The sequence below is a fragment of the Nerophis ophidion genome, linkage group LG26 (assembly GCF_033978795.1).
Source record: "Nerophis ophidion isolate RoL-2023_Sa linkage group LG26, RoL_Noph_v1.0, whole genome shotgun sequence".
NCBI lineage: Eukaryota > Metazoa > Chordata > Actinopteri > Syngnathiformes > Syngnathidae > Nerophis > Nerophis ophidion.
Window position 1 is genome coordinate 31,107,442 of NC_084636.1, and position 20,859 is coordinate 31,128,300.

The 20,859-nt window shown below is 39.8% G+C and overlaps 2 protein-coding genes across 2 annotated transcripts in view; one reads left to right on the forward strand and one right to left on the reverse strand.

Moving 5' to 3' along the window:
* The window catches only part of gabrb3 (gamma-aminobutyric acid type A receptor subunit beta3), a 150,803-nt gene extending 141,456 nt beyond the window's left edge, over window positions 1-9,347 (reverse strand). The window contains exon 1 of the mRNA XM_061887978.1: window positions 8,984-9,347. Coding sequence (XP_061743962.1) covers window positions 8,984-9,078 — 95 coding nt within the window. The 5' untranslated portion in view covers window positions 9,079-9,347. The remainder of the gene's footprint in view (window positions 1-8,983) is intronic.
* Window positions 1-20,378, forward strand: part of gabra5 (gamma-aminobutyric acid type A receptor subunit alpha5) — a 63,150-nt gene extending 42,772 nt beyond the window's left edge. The window contains exons 7-10 of the mRNA XM_061887979.1: window positions 5,038-5,181; window positions 15,208-15,360; window positions 15,422-15,633; window positions 19,161-20,378. Coding sequence (XP_061743963.1) covers window positions 5,038-5,181; window positions 15,208-15,360; window positions 15,422-15,633; window positions 19,161-19,481 — 830 coding nt within the window. The 3' untranslated portion in view covers window positions 19,482-20,378. The remainder of the gene's footprint in view (window positions 1-5,037; window positions 5,182-15,207; window positions 15,361-15,421; window positions 15,634-19,160) is intronic.
* The last annotated feature ends 481 nt before the right edge of the window (window positions 20,379-20,859 follow it).

Below are 20,859 nucleotides of genomic sequence, written 5' to 3' on the forward strand. Positions count from 1 at the left end.
GGCTGCTGCAAGATCATTATTATGAAAATATGACCGAGAGGAAGGCGAGAAACACTTTTTATTTCAACAGACTCTCGCGCCGTACCTTCCGTCAAAACTCTAAAGGCCGACTGCACATTTCCTATCTTCACAATAAAAGCCCTGCTTCATGCTGCCTGCGCTAACTAAATACAGAGTCTCGGAAAACTGGCGTGCACAAGCGATCCCTCAGAAAGCTGGCGTGCACATCACTTGTGCACGCCAGCTTTCCGAGACTCTTATTTTGTTAGCGCAGGCAGCATGAAGCAGGGCTTTTATTGTGAAGATAGGAAATGTGCAGTCGGCCTTTAGAGTTTTGACGGAAGGGACGGCGCGAGAGTCTGTTGAAATAAAAAGTGTTTCTCGCCTTCCTCTCGGTCATATTTTCATAATAATGAACTGGCAGCAGCCAGCGTCATCTCACAAGACCCTCGGGTGCCGTGAATGTCAATCAAGCAAGCTACGGAATTTGCCGCCAATGTTTTTCTTGTAAAGTGTATGGAAGCTGGATGAATTAGATGGCAAAAACCAACCACTTTCATGTGGTATTGTACAGAAAGGACAACTTTTTTTTCTCCTCCATTTGAAAATGTGGGCGTTATCATCATTACTGTCTGATTCCAATCAATGCAAGTCATCAGAATCAGGTAATACACCAACTTATATTCTTGTCTTCGTGAAAGAAAGACATCTATATGTGTTACACATGCTTGTATTATCATTAAACACATTTAACTTGTTTACAAAAATGTCTCTTTCATAAATAAATAAATATAAATGATATATATAAATGAGGTAGATCCCCTCGAGTTGGTCAATTGAAAAGTAGCTCGCCTGCAGAAAAAGTGTGGGCACCCCTGGTGTAGAGGCACTGATACGCTTAAATAAGACAAGTTGGAAGAGCCGTTAGACGCAAGCCATCAGCATCTTACCGCAATTCAAAGCGGTTGCCTAGCAACCAAAGGCTACTGCGAGTTTACAGCTGTTTTAAAGTGCTTCCAACGTCGCAGAGTGATACAAGTTGACTGGCTGATACCTCAAATTGATCTCTGAACGGCAAAAGGTACACATTTGTTATAAGTGCCGCAAGTCGCTAAAGCAACTGCCGTTAAGACACAAGAGGCACTGACGTCATCGACCTGCCGCGATGCCAAAAGTTAAAAGGAAAGACTGAAATCCCGAAACGCTCTGGGAACAAGATTTGAGACTGGACACAGGACATGATGTGAATCAAGAAGGGGTACAACAAAAAAATACTCCATGAATTTAAAGAAGAAATTAAAGAAATGAAAGAAGAATTGAAAGAAGAAATTACAGAAATGATGGGTGGATGGAACAATGATATGAAAGCAAGAAACACGTCAATAATGAATAAAGCTAAATATGTTCTAGACCAAAAATCACTCCACATTCTCTACTGCTCACTAGTGTTACCATATCTGAGTTACTATGTGTAGAAATATGGGGAAATAATTACAAAAGTACACTTAATTCACTAACAGTGTTACAAAAAAGATCATTTAGAATAATAAATGACCGGGATCTTCAGCTCTCGCTGGATCGGTTCGCAGCCGAGTGTGAAGCGACCGGAATGAGAATCAGCACCTCCAAGTCCGAGTCCATGGTTCTCGCCCGGAAAAGGGTGGAGTGCCATCTCCGGGTTGGGGAGGAGACCCTGCCCCAAGTGGAGGAGTTCAAGTACCTAGGAGTCTTGTTCACGAGTGGGGGAAGAGTGGATGGTGAGATCGACAGGCGGATCGGTGCGGCGTCTTCAGTAATGCGGACGTTGTACCGATCCGTTGTGGTGAAGAAGGAGCTGAGCCGGAAGGCAAAGCTCTCAATTTACCGGTCGATCTACGTTCCCATCCTCACCTATGGTCATGAGCTTTGGGTCATGACCGAAAGGATAAGATCACGGGTACAAGCGGCCCAAATGAGTTTCCAGGTCTCTCCCTTAGAGATAGGGTGAGAAGCTCTGCCATCCGGGAGGAACTCAAAGTAAAGCCGCTGCTCCTCCACATCGAGAGGAGCCAGATGAGGTGGTTCGGGCATCTGGTCAGGATGCCACCCGAACGCCTCCCTAGAGAGGTGTTTAGGGCACGTCCAACCGGTAGGAGGCCACGGGGAAGACCCAGGACACGTTGGGAAGACTATGTCTCCCGGCTGGCCTGGGAACGCCTCGGGATCCCCCGGGAAGAGCTAGACGAAGTGGCTGGGGAGAGGGAAGTCTGGGTTTCCCTGCTTAGGCTGTTGCCCCCGCGACCCGACCTCGGATAAGCGGAAGATGATGGATGGATGGATAGATTAATAATACATAATGTTAGATATAGAGAACATACAAACCCTTTATTTATTGAATCAAAGATACTGAAATTCCATGATATAGTGAAATTGCAAACAGTTAAAATTATACACAAAGCAAACTATAACCTGCTACCCAAGAATATACAACAATTCTTCTAAATATACTCTTAGAGAAAAATGTAATTTAAAACATTTGTACGCGCGTGTACAACACTTAAGACCTTCAGTATATCCGGATGTGGAAATAAATTATGGAATGGATTAAGCATAGGAATCAAACAATGTACTTATATGATCCACTTCAAGAAACTCTTCAAATGTAAAGTGTTTACAAAGAACAATCATGATAAATATTCTGAATTTATTCATCCATCCATTCTTTCATTCTCAAAATAATCTTACTTATCTCATCGTATGGAATATAACTTACTTCACCAATTATTATTTATTTATTTTTATCGTGATTACTTATGGAGTATATTGTGAATAAATTGAGAACAGGAAGTGAACAAAAGTTTTAGCAACGAAAGAAAAGGGGAAGGATTTAATAAGCTCTGCTTCTTCTTACTCCTTTTCCGACATCTTGAAAAGAGAAACTGGAAAATTGTGATGCTTGCATGTTCCAAATAAACTCAAACTTTTACTGTAAATATAAAGCTTTATCACTTGGACTGTTCGTCCCCAGGCCACTCTTGTAGCTGAATGTTTTCTACATTTTAAGATTAGGAACCATATGTGGAACTCTGGACATCATTCGTTCATTCATTGGTATTATTTATGTTCTTAACTGGGCCACCCCAGTATCTTTATAAGTGACATGTCATTTGTAAAGACATGCCAGGCTGACAATAGGTTAATGTAAACAACACTGCCCGAGCCACAAGGAGTTTATAGTAGGTGTGTGAATGATCAACAAGCAATATTTTAGGCAGAAATAGAGGACCCCAAAATCAAATTTTGCTTAGGGCCCCATGGAGGCTTGATACTGCTGATACTGCAACTAATACTGTTACTGCTACTAAGGGGCGGCATAGCTCGGTTGGTAGAGTGGCCGTGCCAGCAACTTGAGGGTTGCAGGTTCGATTCCCGCTCTTCCGCCATCCTAGTCACTGCCGTTGTGTCCTTGGGCAAGACAATTTACCCACCTGCTCCCAGTGCCACCCACACTGGTTTAAATGTAACTTAGATGTTGGGTTTCACTATGTAAAGCGCTTTGAGTCACTAGAGAAAAGCGCTATATAAATATAATTCACTCACTCACTCACACTAATACTGTAACTGATAATACTAATACTGTTACTAATATTATTGCTGATAACACTAATACTCCAAAGACATGCACCTGGGGATAGGTTGATTGGCAACACTAAATTGGCCCTAGTGTGTGAATGTTGTCTGTCTATCTGTGTTGGCCCTGCGATGAGGTGGCACCTTGTCCAGGGTGTACCCCGCCTTCCGCCCGATTGTAGCTGAGATAGGCGCCAGCGCCCCCCGCAACCCCGAAAGGGAATAAGCGGTAGAAAATGGATGGATGGATGGACACTAATACTGTTACTAATACTGTTAATGATAACACTGCTACTGACACTGTTATTAAATATAATATTGATACTGCTACTAATACTGTTAATATTGATAATACTAATACTGCTGCTAATACTGTTACTGATACTGCTACTGATAATACCGAATGAAATGTCCAATAGGTGTACCTAAAAAAGCATCCATCAAGTGTACCTAATTAAGTGCCCAGCAGGTGTACCTAATGAACTGTCCCGCAGGTGTACCTAACAAGGCATCCAGCAGGTGTACCTAATGAAATGTCCCGCAGGTGTTCCAAACAAGGCATCCAGCAGGTGTACCTAATGAAATGTCCCGCAGGTGTACCTAATGAAATGTCCCGAAAGGAGTACCTAACAAGGCATCCAGCAGGTGTACCTAATGAAATGTCCCGCAGGTGTTCCAAACAAGGCACCCAGCAGGTGTACCTAATGAAATGTCCAGTAGGTGTACCTAAAAAAGCATCCATCAAGTGTACCTAATTAAGTGCCCAACAGGTGTACCTAATGAAATGTCCTGCAGGTGTACCTAACAAGGCATCCAGCAGGTGTACCTAATGAAATGTCCCGCAGGTGTTCCAAACAAGGCATCCAGCAGGTGTACCTAATGAACTGTCCCGCAGGTGTACCTAATGAACTGTCCCTCAGGAGTACCTAACAAGGCATCCAACAGGTGTACCTAATGAAATGTCCCGCAGGTGTTCCAAACAAGGCATCCAGCAGGTGTACCTAATGAAAAGTCCCGCAGGTGTTCCAAACAAGGCATCCAGCAGGTGTACCTAATGAAATGTCCCGCAGGTGTACCTAATGAACTGTCCCGCAGGTGTTCCAAACAAGGCATCCAGCAGGTGTACCTAATGAAATGTCCCGCAGGTGTTCCAAACAAGGCATCCAGCAGGTGTACCTAATGAAATGTCCCGCAGGTGTTCCAAACAAGGCATCCAGCAGGTGTACCTAATGAAAAGTCCCGCAGGTGTACCTAATGAAATGTCCCGCAGGTGTACCTAATGAACTGTCCCGCAGGAGTACCTAACAAGACATCCAACAGGTGTACGTGTACCTAATGAAAAGTCCCGCGGGTGTACCTAATGACATGTCCAAAGTGATGAGGGAGGAGCAGAAAGAACGGAGGTCAAAACTTGCTTTGCTCCCTCAGACGCCTACCCGGTGTCCGAGGTGGTCTACACCTGGACCAAGGGTGCGGCCATGTCTGTGGTGGTGGCGGAGGAAGGCTCCAGACTCAACCAGTACCACCTGATCAACCAGACAGCCGGTACTGAGGACATCAGCACCAGCCGAGGTGAGGCCATATTTTTAAAGGGACAGTACGTTGTGGTCTTAAAGAGACAGTACAGTGTTGTGGTCTTAAAGAGACAGTACAGTGTTGTGTTCTTAAAGAGACAGTACAGAGTTGTGGTCTTAAAGAGACAGTACAGTGTTGTGGTCTTAAAGAGACAGTACAGAGTTGTGTTCTTAAAGGGACAGTACAGTGTTGTGTTCTTAAAGAGACAGTACAGAGTTGTGGTCTTAAAGAGACAGTACAGTGTTGTGGTCTTAAAGAGACAGTACAGAGTTGTGTTCTTAAAGGGACAGTACAGTGTTGTGTTCTTAAAGAGACAGTACAGTGATGTGGTCTTAAAGAGACAGTACAGAGTTGTGTTCTTAAAGAGACAGTACAGTGATGTGGTCTTAAAGAGACAGTACAGAGTTGTGTTCTTAAAGGGACAGTACAGTGTTGTGTTCTTAAAGAGACAGTACAGTGATGTGGTCTTAAAGAGACAGTACAGAGTTGTGTTCTTAAAGAGACAGTACAGTGTTGTGTTCTTAAAGAGACAGTACAGTGATGTGGTCTTAAAGAGACAGTACAGAGTTGTGTTCTTAAAGGGACAGTACAGTGTTGTGGTCTTAAAGAGACAGTACAGTGATGTGGTCTTAAAGAGACAGTACAGAGTTGTGTTCTTAAAGGGACAGTACAGTGTTGTGGTCTTAAAGAGACAGTACAGAGTTGTGGTCTTAAAGAGACAGTACAGTGTTGTGGTCTTAAAGAGACAGTACAGTGTTGTGGTCTTAAAGAGACAGTACAGTGTTGTGGTCTTAAAGAGACAGTACAGTGTTGTGGTCTTAAAGAGACAGTACAGAGTTGTGGTCTTAAAGAGACAGTACAAAGTTGTGGTCTTAAAGAGACAGTACAGTGTTGTGGTCTTAAAGAGACAGTACAGTGTTGTGGTCTTAAAGAGACAGTACAGAGTTGTGGTCTTAAAGAGACAGTACAGAGTTGTGTTCTTAAAGAGACAGTACAGTGTTGTGGTCTTAAAGAGACAGTACAGAGTTTTGGTCTTAAAGAGACAGTACAGTGTTGTGGTCTTAAAGAGACAGTACAGTGTTGTGGTCTTAAAGAGACAGTACAGAGTTGTGTTCTTAAAGAGACAGTACAGTGTTGTGGTCTTAAAGAGACAGTACAGAGTTTTGGTCTTAAAGAGACAGTACAGTGTTGTGGTCTTAAAGAGACAGTACAGAGTTTTGGTCTTAAGTGACAGTACAGTGTTGTGGTCTTAAAGAGACAGTACAGTGTTGTGCTCTTGAAGTGACAGTCTTGTGTCGTGTTCTCAAAGAGACAGTACAGTGTTGTGGTCTTAAAGAGACAGTACAGAGTTGTGGTCTTAAAGAGACAGTACAGTGTTGTTCTTAAAGCGACAGTCCCGTGTCGTGCTCTTAAAGTGACAATACAGTGTTCTGTTCTTAAAGTGACAGTTCAGTGTTCTGTTCTTAAAGAGACAGTATAGTGTTGTGCTCTTAAAGCGACAGTCTTGTGTTGTGTTCTCAAAGTAACAGTAAGGTGTTGTGCTCTTAAAGTGACAGGCTTGTGTTGTGCTCTTAAAGCGACAGGCTTGTATTGCGCTCTTAAAGCGACAGTCCTGTGTCGTGCTCTTAAAGCGACAGTCCCTTATCGTTCTCTTAAAGGGACAGTAACGTGTCGTGGTCTTAAAGCGACAGTACCGTATTGTGCTCATAAAGAGACAGTACAGTGTTGTGTTCTTAAAGCGACGGTCCCGTGTCATGCTCTTAAAGCGACAGTACCACGTTGTGCTCTTAAAGTGACAGTCCCGTATTGTTCTCTTAAAGGGACAGTACCATGTCGTGCTTTCATGACGGTATACATGTCATGCTCTTCAAGCTACAGTACAGTGTTGTGTTCTTAAAGAGACAGTACAGTGTTTTGTTCTTAAAGAGACAGTGCAGTGTTGTGTTCTTAAAGCGACAGTCTTGTGTTGTGTTCTTAAAGAGACAGTCTTGTGTCATGTTCTTAAAGAGACAGTACAATGTTGTGCTCTTAAAGAGACAGTCTTGTGTCGTGTTCTCAAAGAGACAGTACAGAGTTGTGTTCTTAAAGAGACAGTACAGTGTTGTGTTCTTAAAGCGACAGTACCTTGTTTTGTTCTTAAAGCGACGGTACCTTTTTGTGTTCTTAAAGCGACAGTACCACGGTGTGCTCTTAAAACGACAGTCCCGTATTGTTCTCTTAAAGGGACAGTACCGTGTCGTGCTCTCACAACGGTATACGTGTCATGCTCTTCAGGTGACAGTACAGTGTTGTGTTCTTAAAGGGAGTGTAACATGTTGTGTTCTTAAAGGGACAGAATGGTGTTTTTTTCTTAAAGGGACAGTAACATGTTGTGCTCTTAAAGTGACAGTACAGTGTTGTTTTCTTAAAGGGACAGTAACATGTTGTGCTCTTAAAGGGACAGTACGGTGTTTTTTTCTTAAAGGGACAGTAACATGTTATGCTCTTAAAGTGACAGTACAGTGTTGTTTTTTTAGAGGGACAGTAACATGTTGTGTTCTTAAAGTGACAGTACAGTGTTGTTTTCTTAAAGGGACAGTAACATGTTATGCTCTTAAAGTGACAGTACAGTGTTGTTTTTTTAGAGGGACAGTAACATGTTGTGTTCTTAAAGTGACAGTACAGTGTTGTTTTCTTAAAGGGACAGTACAGTGTTGTGCTCTTAAAGTGACAGTACAGTGTTGTTTTCTTAAAGGGACAGTAACATGTTGTGCTCTTAAAGGGACAGTACGGTGTTTTTTTCTTAAAGGGACAGTAACATTTTGTGCTCTTAAAGTGACAGTACAGTGTTGTTTTCTTAAAGGGACAGTACGGTGTTTTTTTCTTAAAGGGACAGTAACATGTTGTGCTCTTAAAGGGACAGTATGGTGTTGTTTTCTTAAAGGGACAGTCACATGTTGTGCTCTTAAAGTGACAGTACAGTGTTGTTTTCTTAAAGGGACAGTACGGTATTTTTTTCTTAAAGGGACAGTAACATGTTGTGCTCTTAAAGTGACAGTACAGTGTTGTTTTCTTAAAGGGACAGTACGGTGTTTTTTTCTTAAAGGGACAGTAACATGTTGTGCTCTTAAAGGGACAGTATGGTGTTGTTTTCTTAAAGGGACAGTAACATGTTGTGCTCTTAAAGGGACAGTACAGTGTTGTTTTCTTAAAGGGACAGTACGGTATTTTTTTCTTAAAGGGACAGTAACATGTTGTGCTCTTAAAGGGACAGTACGGTGTTGTTTTCTTAAAGGGACAGTAACATGTTGTGCTCTTAAAGTGACAGTACAGTGTTGTTTTCTTAAAGGGACAGTAACATGTTGTGCTCTTAAAGTGACAGTACAGTGTTGTTTTCTTAAAGGGACAGTACGGTGTCGTGACGATGCATGAGTGATTTGGGAACAAGTCCCACATGCGGCCAGCTGGGCCCGGAAAAAAAAAAAAAACACTTATCCAGCGTCCCAGCTATCTAGTTAATCCGCACGCATCAGTTGTGCTTTTACCCAGTGATGTCACCGCTCTGGGATTGGTGGGCTGGGAGAAAGGGCCTGGGCTCGCGGCAATCTGCTGCGATATGTTACGTAAAATAAAGTTGTGAAGATGTCTCCCCGGGGTATATTTTCAACTCGGACACGCTAATTAGCTGATGCTAATCTGACCTACTGAGCGGCCGAGAATAGCTCAGAGTGGACGGGGTTGACCTTTGACCTCGGCAGTTAAGCCTAGGCCAGGGGACTGACCCCCCCTCCCCCTTTTTAGACGCGAGCCCGGTACTCACCAGTTGACCAGCATGGCCGCGTTGTTGTCGGCGATGAACGGCAGCTCGCAGCAGACGCTCCAGAACCCGACGGTCAAAGTCCACCAGAGACGCATCTTTGGCTCCGCCTCTCACGCCGCCGCTCCTCGCCGTTTCGACTTGAGCGGCACGTCAGATGTGAGCGTGGGAGGCCCCGGCCCGGCGCCACCGAGCTGGGCCGCGGGCCGCTGGTCGTGGCGCGGGCCACACGGGCGCCGCTCTCACGCTGGACATGATGATGATGATGACGATGAAGATAAAGATGAAGTCCCAAACTTTCCTGCAGGCTGACCCTTGACCCCGCCCCCCTTACTGGAATGCACCTGCTGCCCCCGGTCCGTCTCGCTGGTGTCCCAGCTCTGAGGACGATGTGGGCGGGACAGCGGCTGTCTGTCTCTCTCTCTCTCTCTCTCTCTCTTTCTCTCTCTCACACACACACACACACACACACACACACACACACACACAGAGGATAGACAGGATTGTGACAAGGGATTAGCGGGACAGGCAGGAGAAAGCGGCGTTCATCATGCAGACTCGTCAGATCCACTTTAGGATTTTTATTCATTTGTTTCCTGGGAGAGAAAATGCAATCATGGCGTGTTAAACAAGATCCGACCACCACTCCACCTGTAACTTTTTTTTCTCTTTTTTTTAACGTCCCAGTGGGGAGGATTAAATAAAAAAAAAAAAAAACACAGGATATTTTTAACCCGAAAGTGCGTTATATATTGTAACATAATCATTGGGGTGCTTCAAAAAAAATATATTTACATCCAAATCGCAAGTTTTATTTTTTCTAATTTTAAATCCATACATTTTTTACCGTTTTTTCCTTTCATCGATTCATCTTTTTATTTATTTATTTTTTCTCTCTTTTAAATTCGCATCCAAATCACAATTTTATTTTTTTTTTCTAATTCTAAATTCACATCCAAATTGCAATTTGTATTTATTCTGATTGTAAATTGATTCAGCATTCATTTTATTAAAAAAAAAATTTTTTGCTCTTAAAGTTACATCCAAATCACAACTTTTCTTTTTTTTGTAATTCTATATCGATTCATCATTTATTTTATTTCACTCATTTTTTTTTTAGCTTTTAAATTGACATCCAATTCACAATATTGTTTTCTATTTCTAAATCGATTCATCCATTTTATTTTTTATTTTAAATTCACATCCAAACCGCATTTTAAATTTTTTCTAATTCTCAATTAATAATTTTTTTTTAGTTCACATCCAAATCGGAATGTTTTATATTATAATTCTAAATCGATTCATGTGTGTATACCAGTTAGTATGTATTATGTGTGTATACCAATCGGTATATATTATGTGTATACCAGTCAGTATGTTTTATGTGTGTACACCAATCTGTATTTATGATGTGTGTATACCAGTCAGTATTTATTATGTGTGTATACCAGTCAGTATTTATTATGTGTGTATACCTGTCAGTATTTATGTGTGTATACCAGTCAGTATGTATTGTGTGTATACCAATCTGTATTTATTATGTGTGTATACACCAGTCAGTATTTATTATGTGTGTATACCAGTCAGTATGTATTATGTGTGTATACCAGTCAGTACGTATTATGTGTGTATACCAATCTGTATTTATTATGTGTGTATACACCAGTCAGTATTTATTATGTGTGTATACCAGTCAGTATGTATTATGTGTGTATACCAATCTGTATTTATTATGTGTGTATACACCAGTCAGTATTTATTATGTGTGTATACCAGTCAGTATGTATTATGTGTGTATACCAGTCAGTACGTATTATGTGTGTATACCAATCTGTATTTATTATGTGTGTATACACCAGTCAGTATTTATTATGTGTGTATACCAGTCAGTATGTATTATGTGTGTATACCAGTCAGTATTTATTATGTGTGTGTATACACCAGTCAGTATTTATTATGTGTGTATACCAGTCAGTATAAATAAATAAATAAATGGGTTGTACTTGTATAGCGCTTTTCTACCTTCAAGGTACTCAAAGCGCTTTGACACTACTTCCACATTTACCCATTCGCACACACATTCACACACTGATGGAGGGAGCTGCCATGCAAGGCGCCAACCAGCACCCATCAGGAGCAAGGGTGAAGTGTCTTGCTCAGGACACAACGGACGTGACGAGGTTGGTACTAGGTGGGATTTGAAACCGGGACCCTCGGGTTGCGCACGGCCACTCTCCCACTGCGCCACGCCGTCCCAATATGTATTATGTGTGTATACCAGTCAGTATTTATTATGTGTGTATACCAGTCAGTACGTATTATGTGTGTATACCAATCTGTATTTATTATGTGTGTATACACCAGTCGGTATTTATTATGTGTGTATACACCAGTCGGTATTTATTATGTGTGTATACACCAGTCAGTATTTATGATGTGTGTATACCAGTCAGTATTTATTATGTGTGTATACACCAGTCAGTATGTATTGTGTGTGTATACCAATCTGTATTTATGTGTGTATACACCAGTCGGTATTTATTATGTGTGTATACACCAGTCAGTATGTATTATGTGTGTATACTCGTCAGCATGTATTATGTGTGTGTATACCAGTCAGTATTTATTATGTGTGTATGCCAGTCCGTATTTATTATCTGTTTATACCAGTCAGTATGTATTATGTGTGTATACTCGTCAGCATTTATTATGTGTGTGTATACCAGTCAGTATGTATTATGTGTGTATACCATTCAGTATGCATTATGTGTGTATACCATTCAGTGTGTATTATGTGTGTATACCAGTCAGTATTTATTATGTGTGTATACCAGTCAGTATGTATTATGTGTGTATACCAGTCAGTATGTATTATGTGTGTATACCATTCAGTATGTATTATGTGTGTATACCATTCAGTATGCATTATGTGTGTATACCATTCAGTGTGTATTATGTGTGTATACCAGTCAGTATTTATTATGTGTGTATACCAGTCAGTATGTATTATGTGTGTATACCATTCAGTGTGTATTATGTGTGTATACCAGTCAGTATTTATTATGTGTGTATACCATTCAGTGTGTATTATGTGTGTATACCAGTCAGGCATTCATCATTTTAAAGAATCAATGTTTTATTTAAAAAGGATATTAATTTTTCAAATTTTTTTAAGAATACATTTACATAACAAACCATTATTATAATTGTAATTGTTGCTTTTATTAATTTACAGACAGGCGGGAAAGATTCTTGGAATTGAAAGAGAAGAAATAATACAACATCGCGTTATAACACAAACATTACGCAAACATCTAACATCTGACATTTATTATTGCAGATATGAATCCAACACTGATATTTATTTTTACAAATATGAATCTAACACTGATATTTGTTATTACAAATTTGAATCCAACACGGATATTTATTATTACAAATATGAACCTAACACTATTTATAATTACAAATAGGAATCTAACACAGATATTTATTATTACAAAAATGAATCCAGCACTGATAATTATTGTTACAAATATGAATCCAACACTGATATTTATTATTACAAATATGAATCCGACACTCATATTACGAATATGAATCTAACACTGATATTACAAATATTACATTACGCAAACATCTAACACTGATATTTATTATTACAGATATGAATCTAACACTGATATTTATTGTTACAAATATGAATCTAGCACTGATAATTATTATTACAAATGTGAATCCAACACTTATATTTATTATTACAAATATGAATCCAACACTATTTTATTATTACAAAAATGAATCTAAAACTGATAATTATTACAAATATGAATCTAACACTGATATTTTTTTATTACAAATATAAATCTAACACTTATATTTATTATTACAAATATGAATCTAACACTGATATTTTTTATTACAAATATAAATCTAACACTGATATTTATTGTTACAAATATGAATCCAACACTGATATTTATTATTACAAATGTGAATCTAACACTATTTATTATTGCAAATATGAATGTAACACTGATATTTATTATAATAAATATGAATTTAACACTGATAATTATTATTACAAATATGAATCTAAAACTGATATTTATTATTACAAATAATGTAACACTGAAATGTATTATTACGAATATGAATCTAACACTGATATTACAGATATTACAATACGCAAACATCTAACACTGACATTTATTATTACAGATATGAATCTCACACTAATATTTATTATTACAAATATGAATCTAACACTGATATTTATTATTACAAATGTGAATCTCACACTATTATTGCAAATATGAATGTAACACTAATATTTATTATAATAAATATGAATTTAACACTGATAATTATTATTACAAATAAGAATCTAAAACGGATATTTATTATTACAAATAATAATATAACACTGAAATGTATTATTACAAATATGAATCCAACACTCATATTACGAATATGAATCTAACACTGATATTACAAATATTACATTACGCAAACATCTAACACTGACATTTATTATTACAGATATGAATCTAACACTGATATTACAAATATCGATCTAACACTGATATTACAGATATTACAATACGCAAACATCTAACACTGACATTTATTATTTCAGATATGAATCTCACACTATTTATTATTACAAATATGAATCTCACACTGATATTTATTATTACAAATATGAATCTAACACTAATATTTATTATTACAAATATGAATCTCACACTGATATTTATTATTACAAATATGAATCTAACACTAATATTTATTATTACAAATATGAATCTCACACTAATATTTATTATTACAAATATGAATCTCACACTAATATTTATTATTACAAATATGAATCTCACACTAATATTTATTATTACAAATATGAATCTCACACTAATATTTATTATTACAAATATGAATCTCACACTAATATTTATTATTACAAATATGAATCTCACACTAATATTTATTATTACAAATATGAATCTCACACTAATATTTATTATTACAAATATGAATCTCACACTGATATTTATTAATACAAATATGAATCTCATACTAATATTTATTAGTACAAATATGAATCTCACACTAATATTTATTATTACAAATATGAATCTCACACTGATATTTATTAATACAAATATGAATCTCATACTAATATTTATTAGTACAAATATGAATCTCACACTAATATTTATTATTACAAATATGAATCTCACACTGATATTTATTAATACAAATATGAATCTCATACTAATATTTATTATTACAAATATGAATCTCACACTAATATTTATTATTACAAATATGAATCTCACACTAATATTTATTATTACAAATATGAATCTCACACTGATATTTATTAATACAAATATGAATCTCACACTAATATTTATTAGTACAAATATGAATCTCACACTAATATTTATTATTACAAATATGAATCTCACACTGATATTTATTAATACAAATATGAATCTCATACTAATATTTATTAGTACAAATATGAATCTCACACTAATATTTATTATTACAAATATGAATCTCACACTGATATTTATTAATACAAATATGAATCTCATACTAATATTTATTATTACAAATATGAATCTCACACTAATATTTATTATTACAAATATGAATCTCACACTAATATTTATTATTACAAATATGAATCTCACACTGATATTTATTAATACAAATATGAATCTCACACTAATATTTATTAGTACAAATATGAATCTCACACTAATATTTATTATTACAAATATGAATCTCACACTGATATTTATTAATACAAATATGAATCTCACACTGATATTTATTAATACAAATATGAATCTCACACTAATATTTATTATTACAAATATGAATCTCACACTGATATTTATTAATACAAATATGAATCTCATACTAATATTTATTAGTACAAATATGAATCTCACACTAATATTTATTATTACAAATATGAATCTCACACTGATATTTATTAATACAAATATGAATCTCATACTAATATTTATTATTACAAATATGAATCTCACACTAATATTTATTATTACAAATATGAATCTACCACTGAGATTTATTATTACAAATATGAATTTAATGATCTAGTCCAGCCTCTGATCAGTTGATGAATTGATTGATTGACTAATTGATTGAATGATTAAGTTTGTGTCTGATTGATGTATTGATTACAGGTCAGTACACGGTGATGATGGCTCACTTCTACCTGAAGAGGAAGATCGGCTACTTTGTGATCCAGACCTACATGCCGTGCTTCATGACCGTCATCTTGTCCCAGGTGTCCTTTTGGCTCAACAGGGAGTCTGTGCCCGCACGCACCGTCTTCGGTGAGCGCCCTCGCCATCGCCGTCATCCGCAGGACGCTAATTACAGGTGTCGCCCCCGTAGGTGTGACCACGGTGCTCACCATGACAACACTCAGCATCAGCGCGCGCAACTCGCTGCCCAAAGTGGCGTACGCCACCGCCATGGACTGGTTCATCGCCGTGTGCTACGCCTTCGTCTTCTCCGCCCTCATCGAGTTTGCCACCGTCAACTACTTCACCAAGAGGAGCTGGGCGTGGGACGGCAAGAAGGCCATGGAGGCGCAGCAGCCCAAAGTACGTACCAAGCATCGATACTTCGAGAAAGACGATACAGGACCGGGGCGGGACAAGAGGGTGGTTATATATATTTTTTTATTTGTAGTTTTGGGACGGCGTGGCGCAGTGGGAGAGTGGCCGAGCGCAACCCGAGGGTCACTGGTTCAAATCCCACCTAGTACCAACCTCGTCACGTCCGTTGTGTCCTGAGCAAGACACTTCAACCTTGCTCCTGATGGTTGCTGGTTGGCGCCTTGCAAGGCAGCTCCCTCCATCAGTGTGTGAATGTGTGTGTGAATGTGGAAGTAGTGTCAAAGCGCTTTGAGTACCTTGAAGGTGGAAAAGCGCTATACAAGTACAACCCATTTATCATTTATTTATTTATTTAGTTTTATGTTTTTAATTGGAAATAGTTGCTGTTTTTTTTCAAAATGACAGATTACACGCGCACTAATTGAGATACGTTTGCAAATCCTGTTGCTACAATAATACTTCAGGCTCCTTTTTGACTTTTTATTCTAAGTGTAGCCGGGGCGGGTCTGCAGCGTCCCGACTACGCTGTTCGTATGTAGTACTCTGCGGTTATTCAATGACGTGGGACACGGGGCTGGTTCAACTTCTGACATTCACTTTATTCCTGTATGACAGTGACATTGGGAATTTTTTGTGAATTATATTTATATAGCGCTTTTCTCAAGTGACTCAAAGCGCTTTACATAGTGACACCCAATATCTAAGTTACATTTAAACCAGTGTGGGTGGCACTGGGAGCAGGTGGGTAAAGTGTCTTGCCCAAGGACACAACGGCAGTGACTAGGATGGCACAAGCGGGAATCGAACCTGCAACTCTCAAGTTGCTGGCACGGCCACTCTACCAACCGAGCTATGCCGGTTGGTAGAGAAACAATATGAGTGCAATGGTCATCTCCTCTCCACATAACTCCTCTCACAGTGAGGAACGGGGCGGACTCTTACTCACTACTACATTTATCATACAGTAAAGCAGGGGCGCTCACACTTTTTCTGCAGGCGAGCTACTTTTCAATTGACCAAGTCGAGGAGATCTACCTCATTCCTATTTATAATTTATATTTATTTATTTATGAAAGAGACATTTTTGTTAACAAGTTAATGGTGTTTAATGATAATACAAGCATGTTTAACACACATAGATTCCTTTCTTTCAGGAAGACAAGAATATAAGTTGGTGTATTACCTGATTCTGATGACTTGCATTGATTGGAATTAGACAGTGGTGCTGATAACGTCTGGATTGGCAGGCCGGGGTGGTGGTTCCTCTCTTTAAGAAGGGGGACCGGAGGGTGTGTTCCAACTATCGTGGGATCACACTCCTCAGCCTTCCCGGTAAGGTCTATTCAGGTGTACTGGAGAGGAGGCTACGTCGGATAGTCGAACCTCGGATTCAGGAGGAACAGTGTGGTTTTCGTCCTGGTCGTGGAACTGTGGACCAGCTCTATACTCTCGGCAGGGTTCTTGAGGGTGCATGGGAGTTTGCCCAACCAGTCTACATGTGCTTTGTGGACTTGGAGAAGGCATTCGACCGTGTGCCTCGGGAAGTCCTGTGGGGAGTGCTCAGAGAGTATGGGGTATCGGACTGTCTTATTGTGGCAGTCCGATCCCTGTACGATCAGTGCCAGAGCTTGGTCCGCATTGCCGGCAGTAAGTCGAACACATTTCCAGTGAGGGTTGGACTCCGCCAAGGCTGTCCTTTGTCACCGATTCTGTTCATAACTTTTATGGACAGAATTTCTAGGCGCAGTCAAGGCATTGAGGGGTTCCGGTTTGGTGACCGCAGGATTAGGTCTCTGCTTTTTGCAGACGATGTGGTCCTGTTGGCTTCATCTGGCCGGGATCTTCAGCTCTCACTGGATCGGTTCGCAGCCGAGTGTGAAGCGGCCGGAATGAGAATCAGCACCTCCAAATCCGAGTCCATGGTTCTCTCCCGGAAAAGGGTGGAGTGCCATCTCCGGGTTGGGGAGGAGACCCTGCCCCAAGTGGAGGAGTTCAAGTACCTAGGAGTCTTGTTCACGAGTGAGGGAAGAGTGGATCGTGAGATCGACAGGCGGATCGGTGCGGCGTCTTCAGTAATGCGGACATTGTACCGATCTGTTGTGGTGAAGAAGGAGCTGAGCCGGAAGGCAAAGCTCTCAATTTACCGGTCGATCTACGTTCCCATCCTCACCTATGGTCAAGAGCTTTGGGTCATGACCGAAAGGATAAGATCACGGGTACAAGCGGCCGAAATGAGTTTCCAGGTCTCTCCCTTAGAGATAGGGTGAGAAGCTCTGTCATCCGGGAGGAACTCAAAGTAAAGCCGCTGCTCCTCCACATCGAGAGGAGCCAGATGAGGTGGTTCGGGCATCTGGTCAGGATGCCACCCGAACGCCTCCCGAGGGAGGTGTTCGGGTGGCATCCTGACCCTATCTCTAAGGGAGAGACCTGGAAACTCATTTCGGCCGCTTGTACCCGTGATCTTATCCTTTCGGTCATGACCCAAAGCTCATGACCATAGGTGAGGATGGGAACGTAGATCGACCGGTAAATTGAGAGCTTTGCCTTCCGGCTCAGCTCCTTCTTCACCACAACGGATCGGTACAACGTCCGCATTACTGAAGACGCCGCACCGATCCGCCTGTCGCTCTCACGATCCACTCTTCCCTCACTCATGAACAAGACTCCTAGGTACTTGAACTCCTCCACTTGGGGCAGGGTCTCCTCCCCAACCCGGAGATGGCACTCCACCCTTTTCCGGGCGAGAACCATGGACTCTGGACTTGGAGGTGCTGATTCTCATTCCGGTCGCTTCACACTCGGCTGCGAACCGATCCAGCGAGAGCTGAAGATCCCGGTCAGATGAACCCACCAGGACCACATCATTTGCAAAAAGCAGAGACCTAATCCTGCGGTCACCAAACCGGAACCCCTCAACCAACGCCTTGACTGCGCCTAAAAATTCTGTCCATAAAATTTATGAACAGAATCGGTGACAAAGGTTTATATATAAAATATATATAAATATATATATATAGATGTGTATATATGAATACATATACGTGTGTTAAAAAAATTTTTATAACTATAAATTGATTGGGAATGGGGAGGAGTAAAAATCGACATTCAGATGTGATTAGATGTTTCAGTGTAGGGGTGTCAACATTTTTGAATGAATCGCGATTAAAAAATATAAAATAAATAAATAATTATATATATATTTTATTTTATTTTAAATATTTTATTTATTTTAAAATTATAAATCACTTTGGAATGAGCATGAGTAAAAATTGCATTTGGTATGTGATGAGATGTTTTGGTGTACATACAGCACCTTGTTGTTGTTGGGGGTTGAATCACCGAAAATGAATCCCGGGCGCGGCACCGCTGCTGCCCACTGCTCCCCTCACCTCCCAGGGGGTGATCAAGGGTGATGGGTCAAATGCAGAGAATAATTTGGCCACACCATAGTGTGTGTGTGTGACAATCATTGGTACTTTAACTTTTTAACTTGAACTTTTATGTTCCCGCAGCGCAAAGAACCACTGGCGTTGTCCAAGAAGGCCAACAACGCGCGCGCGGTGGCGGTGAACTACTCGACCAACATGGCCAAGGACTCCTCCATCTCCACCATCTCCAACAGCACGTCGGTCCAGATGAAGACCTGCGAGTCCAAAGGGCCCGACCCCAAAAAGACGTACAACAGCGTGAGCAAGATCGACAAGATGGCCCGCATAGTGTTCCCCGTGCTCTTTGGGACCTTCAACCTGGTCTACTGGGCCACGTACCTCAACAAGGAGCCTGTCATCAAGGGAGCTGCTGCAAGTGAGACCAGCCAAACTCTTGTTAACTGAGCCTCCAGCTTCTTTCTTTCTTTCTTTCTCCATCTTCTTTCTCCACATACAAGTCACCTTCTAAACCATGTTTCATCTCCTAAACCATGTTTCATCTCAACGTTTTACCTCCTAAACCATATTTCATCTCCATGTTTCATCTCCTAAACCATTTTGTTTCACCTCCTAAACCATGTTTCATCTCCATGCTTCACCTCCTTAACCATGTTTCATCTCCAGGTTTCATCTCCTTAACCATGTTTCATTTCCATGTTTCACCTCCTAAAACGTTTTTCATCTCCACGTTTCACCTCCTAAATCATGTTTCATCTCCCTGTTTCACCTCCTAATCCATGTTTCACCTCCTAAACCGTGTTTCATCTCCACGTTTCATCCTTAAACCATGTTTCATCTCCACGTTTTACCTCCTAAACCATATCTCATCTCCATGTTTCATCTCCTAAACCATTTTTCATCTATGTTTCACCTCCTGAACCATGTTTCATCTCCATGTTTCACCTCCTCAACCATGTTTCATCTCCACGTTTCACCTCCTAAACCATGTTTCATCTCCACGTTTCACCTCCTAAACAATGTTTCATCTTCACGTTTCATCTCCTAAACCATGTTTCATCTCTTAAACCATGTTTCATCTCCACGCTTCACCTCCTAAACCATGTTTCATCTCCATGTATCACCTCCTAATCCATGTTTCATCTCCATGTTTCACCTCCTAAACTATGTTTTAATCTCCATGTTTTACCTCCTAAACGATATTTCCTCTCCATGTTTTATCTCCTAAACCATTTTTCATCTATGTTTCACCTCCTAAACCATGTTTCATCTCCATGTTTCATCAATGTTTCACCTCCTAAACCATGTTTCATCTCCATGTTTCATCTACTAAACCATGTTTCTCCTCCATGTTTCACCTCCATGTTTTATCTCCATGTTTCACCTCCTAAACTATGTTTCATCTCCATGTTTCATCTACTAAACCATGTTTTACCTCCATGTTTCACCTCAATGTTTTATCTCCATGTTTCACCTCCTAAACCATGTTTAATTTCCAGGTTAAATTTCTATGTTTCACCTACTAAACCATATTTCATTTCCAAGTTCCATTTCCACGTTTCACTGGCCAAACCATGTTTCACCTCCGAAACCATGTTTTATCTCCAGGTTTTTTCTCCATGTTTCACCTCTTAAACAATATTTAATTTCCTATACCATGTTTCATCTTCATGTTTCATCTTCATGTTTCAGCTCCATGTTTCATCTCCTAAACCATGTTTCATCTCCTAAACCACGTTTTACCTCCATGTTTTACCTCCATTATTGACCTCCATGTTTCATTTCCAAGTTCTATCTCATGTTTCATTTCCTAAACCATGTGTCA